Source organism: Anguilla rostrata, chromosome 7 (genome assembly GCF_018555375.3).
Source record: "Anguilla rostrata isolate EN2019 chromosome 7, ASM1855537v3, whole genome shotgun sequence".
Lineage (NCBI taxonomy): Eukaryota > Metazoa > Chordata > Actinopteri > Anguilliformes > Anguillidae > Anguilla > Anguilla rostrata.
The window spans coordinates 26,098,217-26,104,216 of NC_057939.1; the positions used below are offsets into that span (position 1 = coordinate 26,098,217).

General features: G+C 52.6%; 1 protein-coding gene across 1 annotated transcript in view; it reads left to right on the forward strand.

Moving 5' to 3' along the window:
• Nucleotides 1-6,000, forward strand: part of focad (focadhesin) — a 73,957-nt gene that overhangs the window by 10,941 nt on the left and 57,016 nt on the right. The window contains exon 5 of the mRNA XM_064343952.1: nt 1,369-1,473. Within this exon, the coding sequence (XP_064200022.1) occupies nt 1,369-1,473 (105 nt within the window). The remainder of the gene's footprint in view (nt 1-1,368; nt 1,474-6,000) is intronic.

Genomic DNA, 6,000 nt, shown 5'->3' on the forward strand with positions numbered 1-6,000 from the left:
CTATTTCACTGGGTGATTTACGCGGAGCGCTCGTAAAAACGGAGAAGGCGCATTTGGGAACATCTGCTCGGCGCGCGCCTTTTTCCGACGGCGGCGATGAATTTCGTATCCGGCGCCCTTCGTCCTAACGAACGCTCCGCGCGCTCAAGGTCAGGCGCCTCCGAAGTCAGAGGAACCTGGAGGAAAGTGGCCATTCTGTGTTTTTTTCGGCGGGTTGGCGCGGGCTTCGCCGTACGTTAGCGTTAGCGGCTAAAGCGCGGCGCGGGCCGTTTTTAAATCACGCCGGGACCGGGAGAGAGAGAGCGCGTGCTTTCCGTGTTTTGGCTGGGGAGAGGAGAGGAAAAAGGTGAGCGATAAAACAAATCTGAAAAAGCGCGTGCGGACGCTTCCGCCCCAAACGGCCGACGGCGGAGCCCTCTGCTCTAAATCACCGTCTGTAACGTTTGTTCCGAGAGCGCGGGGAGGACTCCGACGCTGCCACGGCCCCTTCCGCTCTCGTCAAGCCGAAAAAACCGCAGACGCTCTCCTCAGTCCTCCAGAACGGCCGTAGCGTTAGCGAGGAATCCGTGAAGCGTGAAGGTTGGGATTGAGGTGTGGGGGTAGGCCAGGGGTCCAGTGATTGACATTCCACCTGAAGCTGGCTATCTCCTGTGGTTACCAGAGGCAGTCTAGTAAGCCTCTGGTGCAAAAAAAAAAAGGAAATTTGCTCACTGAAGTCCGTTCAAAACTATGAAAACTATAAAATGTCTTCATACCGAACTAATTACTCTCCAGGGTTTTTTCTGTGCCCCGCAGAAGATGTAAGATTCTTTCATTTCTGTCCATCCCTAGGTGCCCAGTGCCAAAAGCCCATAGTCAAACATGGCAGCCTCCACGAAATGTCTTCATGCACCAATGAACAGCTCTCATAGGAATCCGTGGAGCCGCTAAGCAGAAGCTGTCTCTGGTTCTTATATAGTACCTTGGTGGGGTGGTCGGAAAGAAACGCAGGAGACAGTCGGAGAAGCGGACGCTGGCTGGTTGACTGTGCGTGTGTGCGTGCATGCGTGTGTGCGGGTATGTGCTGATGTGTGCGTGTGTGTGTACGTGCGTGCTTGTGTGTGTGTACGTGCACGTGCGCGTACGTCTGTGTACTGCAGGCCGCTCTCCACGCTCTCCACGCCTGCCTTATCAGTCTGCTGTCCCAGCAGCACGGGGGCCTCATTACTGAACGTAGCATCCGCATGTTCAGCTGCGTCTGCGTATCCCGTGCCTGCGCGTGTGTGCGTGATGTCACTGAGTTCATGCTGCGGTCTGCGTATCCCGTGCCTGCGTGTGTGTGCGTGATGTCACTGTGAGGTCATGCTGCGCTCTGCGTCTCTTTGGCAGGAACGTGCAGGGGCTGATTAAAGTGATGGGGAAGCTGCTGATGATCCAGGTCAGCCGAGAACAGAGAGACCGAGGGGCTGCCTTTACCTGCCCTTATTCTATCAGGTGAGTACACACCTGTATACAATACACACCTGTACACCTGTCCTTTACCTGCCCTTATTCTATCAGGTGAGTACACACCTGTATACAATACACACCTGTACACCTGTCCTTTACCTGCCCTTATTCTATCAGGTGAGTACACACCTGTATACAGTACACACCTGTACACCTGTCCTTTACCTGTCCTTATTCTATCAGGTGAATACACACCTGTATACAGTACACACCTGTACACCTGTCCTTTACCTGCCCTTACTGTATCAGGTCAGTACACACCTGTACCCCTGTCCTTTACCTGCCCTTATTCTATCAGGTGAGTACACACCTGTACACCTGGCATTACCTGCCCTTATTCTATCAGGTCAGTACACACCTGTACACCTGTCCTTTACCTGCCCTTATTCTATCAGGTCAGTACACACCTGTACACCTGTCCTTATTCTATCAGGTGAGTACACACCTGTATACAATACACACCTGTACACCTGTCCTTTACCTGCCCTTATTCTATCAGGTGAGTACACACCTGTACACCTGTCCTTTACCTGCCCTTATTCTATCAGGTGAGTACACACCTGTACACCTGGCATTACCTGTCCTTATTCTATCAGGTGAGTACACACCTGTATACAATACACACCTGTACACCTGTCCTTATTCTATCAGGTGAGTACACACCTGTACACCTGTCCTTTACCTGTCCTTACTCTATCAGGTGAGTACACACCTGTCCTTTACCTGCCCTTATTCTATCAGGTGAGTACACACCTGTACACCTGGCATTACCTGTCCTTATTCTATCAGGTGAGTACACACCTGTATACAATACACACCTGTACACCTGTCCTTATTCTATCAGGTGAGTACACACCTGTACACCTGTCCTTTACCTGTCCTTACTCTATCAGGTGAGTACACACCTGTACACCTGTCCTTTACCTGCCCTTATTCTATCAGGTGAGTACACACCTGTATACAATACACACCTGTACACCTGTCCTTTACCTGTCCTTACTCTATCAGGTCAGTACACACCTGTACACCTGTTCTTATTCCATCAGGTGAGTGCACACCTGTACACCTGTCCTTTACTTGTTCTTGCTGTATCAGCTGAGTGGGCTGCTGTACACCTGGCCTATACAGTACTTGCCCGTATTCTGTCAGGTGAGAACACAGCTGTACACCTGGCCTTTACCTGCCCTTATTCTATCAGGTGAGTACACACATGTACACCTGGCCTTTACCTGTCCATGTTCTATCAGGTGAGTACACACCTGTACACCTGCCCTTATTCTATCAGGTCAGTACACACCTGCACACAGTGCACACCTGTACACCTGTCCTTCACCTGTCCTTATTCTATCAGGTCAGTACACACCTGTACACCTGTCCTTTACTTGTTCTTGCTGTATCAGCTGAGTGGGCTGCTGTACACCTGGCCTATACAGTACTTGCCCGTATTCTGTCAGGTGAGAGCACAGCTGTACACCTGTCATTTACCTGCCCTTGCTCAAGCCGGTGAATACACACCGGTACTTTGCCTGTCTTTACTCAAGTGAGTACTAAGACACATTTTGTCAGTGCTCAGAATACAGCCCAATATGTGGTGTGTCTACATTTCTTTGGTACTTTGGGGGGTGGAAATATGAAGACTCATCCAAAAAACAGAAAAGGTAAATAAAATAATAATTCCTTGGTTGGTAAAAGGAACGAAACAAGCACACACACACACACACACACACACACACACACACACACACACACACACACACACACACAAATGTAAAGGCAAACTGCAGTAATTCAGTGTAGTGTTAAACCGTTCCTCGTGTCTGTCTGTCACAGACTCTGTTGTTCAGCTCCAGTGCAGCTCTGAGGCTCCGGGTCATTTCGTACGGTCCCTCCGGAGGGGGAAGGAGCGGGGCTAAGTGAGTTATCCTCTGGAAATGACCCCTCCACGCGACTGCTCCCCTGTGCCCGGCGAGAGGGGAGGGGAGGGGAGAGGGGAGGAGGGGAGGGGAGAGGAGGGGGCGGGCCGGGCCGTCTCGTTAATGGTGATAAACGACTTATTTGGCTAATTCTCAGATATCCGTCAGCGCTGATGGGCGATAAAGACCCTGGCTTTGATTTAATTTCGCGGCGAGGGGAGGATGCGTTTGAGGGATGGCCTGATTCCGGGTGACTGGAAGCTGCCCCCCCCCCCCCCCTTTCCCGCTGAATGACTGCAGCACGCGCTGGTGCATCGGGGGGTCAGGGGGGGGGGGCGTGTTTGGGCGAAGGGCCTGTTCCCTTCCGCCGTCCTCGGACCTTAATCGCTCCCCTGACGGCCCGGACAAACAAGCGAGCGTTTGTCAGAGCTGAGCAGAGGCCGGAGCCGGGCGCTTGAATGTAATCAGACAGACCTCAGGTTTAGAGACCCCCCATCCCCCCCCCAGGGGTGAAGGTGAACAAGAGGTTAAACCGGCTCCCAACCTCCAGCCTTGTCTTGCCAATTTGGGGTGGAACTTGCCTCTTGGATACAGTTTTGTAAGGAGGGGGGTGGGGGTGTATGCCCAGTATAAGAATAGAATGAGCATAAGGACGGAGCCACGCCCAGCTGCTAGAGACAAGACCTGTCCTTGTCACGGGGGTAGAAGCGGGGGGCGCGGGGGCCATAAACGTATTAATTTCTCACCCCTCCCTCCCTCCCTCCCGCCCCCTCTCCAGTACTGTGTCGTCGCCCTTCTGCTGCAGTCTCCTAAAACGGTCGCAACGCAGGCCGTTTAAAAAAAAACCAACCGCCCGTCTCCCGCGGTTACGGGCAGTGGGCCGGCAGGGTGGGGTGGGTGCGGGGCAGGGCGGGGTGGGTGCGGCGTGCGGTCGGTGCCAGGGCCTCCGTGGACGCCAGGCGTGGGCGAGCCCGTTCCTGGACGTAACGGACGGGGTGTCCCGGCAACGCCCGTTACCGCGGCGTCCGCCAGCCCCTGCGCGATCTTCTCCGGCGGTTAGCCGTTTTAGCGTCCCGCGCGAGCGGCTGCTCACCGCGAGCAGCCCGCACCGCGAGCAGCCCGCACCGCGAGCAGCCCCTGATCTCAGGCTCCGCTCAGAGCCGGAACGCTCAACAGCTCAACGCCCAAGTCCTTATTCATTCAACAAATGTGTTTATATGAAGCGTATACTCATCTGTGAAATTAAGCCGAATGGAAGTGAATTAAGTGGAACGAAGACAGAACTTTAGAGAGAACAGGTCTGAAGTGGGTGAAGAGGGGAAAACTGATTTTTACATCATTGGCACTTCGCTCTTATCCAGAGCAGCTCTGTCAGTGGAAACCGTCAGCAGTACCATCAGTAAGGCAATGCGGTAGTGCCGCAGAATGGGTGACCTTATTGCTGTTGCCACGTGTCACCTTTGGGCCACTGCATTTTTTTTGGGGGGGTGGAGGGGGGCGTTGGGGGGGGATTGGGGTGGGCGGGGTCTGATGGGTCTGAAATCAGGGGGAGGCGGGTGCGGTTGGCTTCCTCTGACTGGCGGCGCTCGATTGAGGTCCTCCATTCCGTGTCTGTCCTCTCCACTGGGGCTCTGAGGGCAGCGTGCATTCACTTTGATTTGATTCATGTGAAACCTGCCCGGTGTCACGCCAGGGACATTCATCAAATATGAATGAATACGTAACCTGCATTATGATTCGGGTGCCTTTCAGCCTGACTCGCTTTTTTCCTTTTTCTTTCTTCTTTTTTCGCTCCCATTACACATCTGAAATATTGAAAAAAGTATTATTGTTTTTTCTACGAATCCTGATTAAAAAGGTTCGGTATCGTTGCATTTACGTTTTGTATCTAGCGGACGCTCTTGTCTGGAGAGAGAGCGCGTGCGCTTGGAAGAAAAACAGTACAGATGCAGGGAAACAGCAAACGTAATTAAAACGGTGGCACCGTGAGAGGCATTGCTGTAATAAACATGTTCGCGCTGAGAGATGGTAATGGTGGCACAGTCCCACGGTAGAAACGGGTCCGCGGCGAAAGGGCTATAACATTGACCATAAAGGGCGCCGGTTTTAAAGATCCAGCTGAAAATCATAAGCGCCCAACGCAGCGAACCCGTAAAGCACGCTCTGACAGTTATTCTTTCGGTTATTCAGTGTTATTACGGTTTTTAAATGTTTCATGTTGCTGATCTCAGAGAGGCCTGTAGCCTGTACACACTCAACACTTTTTTTTTTTCCTTCATGAACGTAGTTTGGCGACTTCTTTTCTGTTGGTCACTGAACTCCCCAAACTTTCTTGTGAAGAAAGAAAAATACAAGTCAAGCGAACACAGTCAGAGAGTTGTGTACGTGTGTGTGTGTGTGTGCACACTGAGACCCCCCCCCCCCCCCCCCCCCCCCGGAGATGGGCCTGTCCACTTCCTGAACTTGTAGTTGAGCTGTGGTAGAGGTCAGTGTCTGTCTGCTCCACCCCCCTTCCCCTCCCCCTTAGGCTTTGTTGTGATCTGAGAGACAGGTAATGACCTTTCAGAGGCTGAGGGGGTCTGATGGATGAGGGGGCATT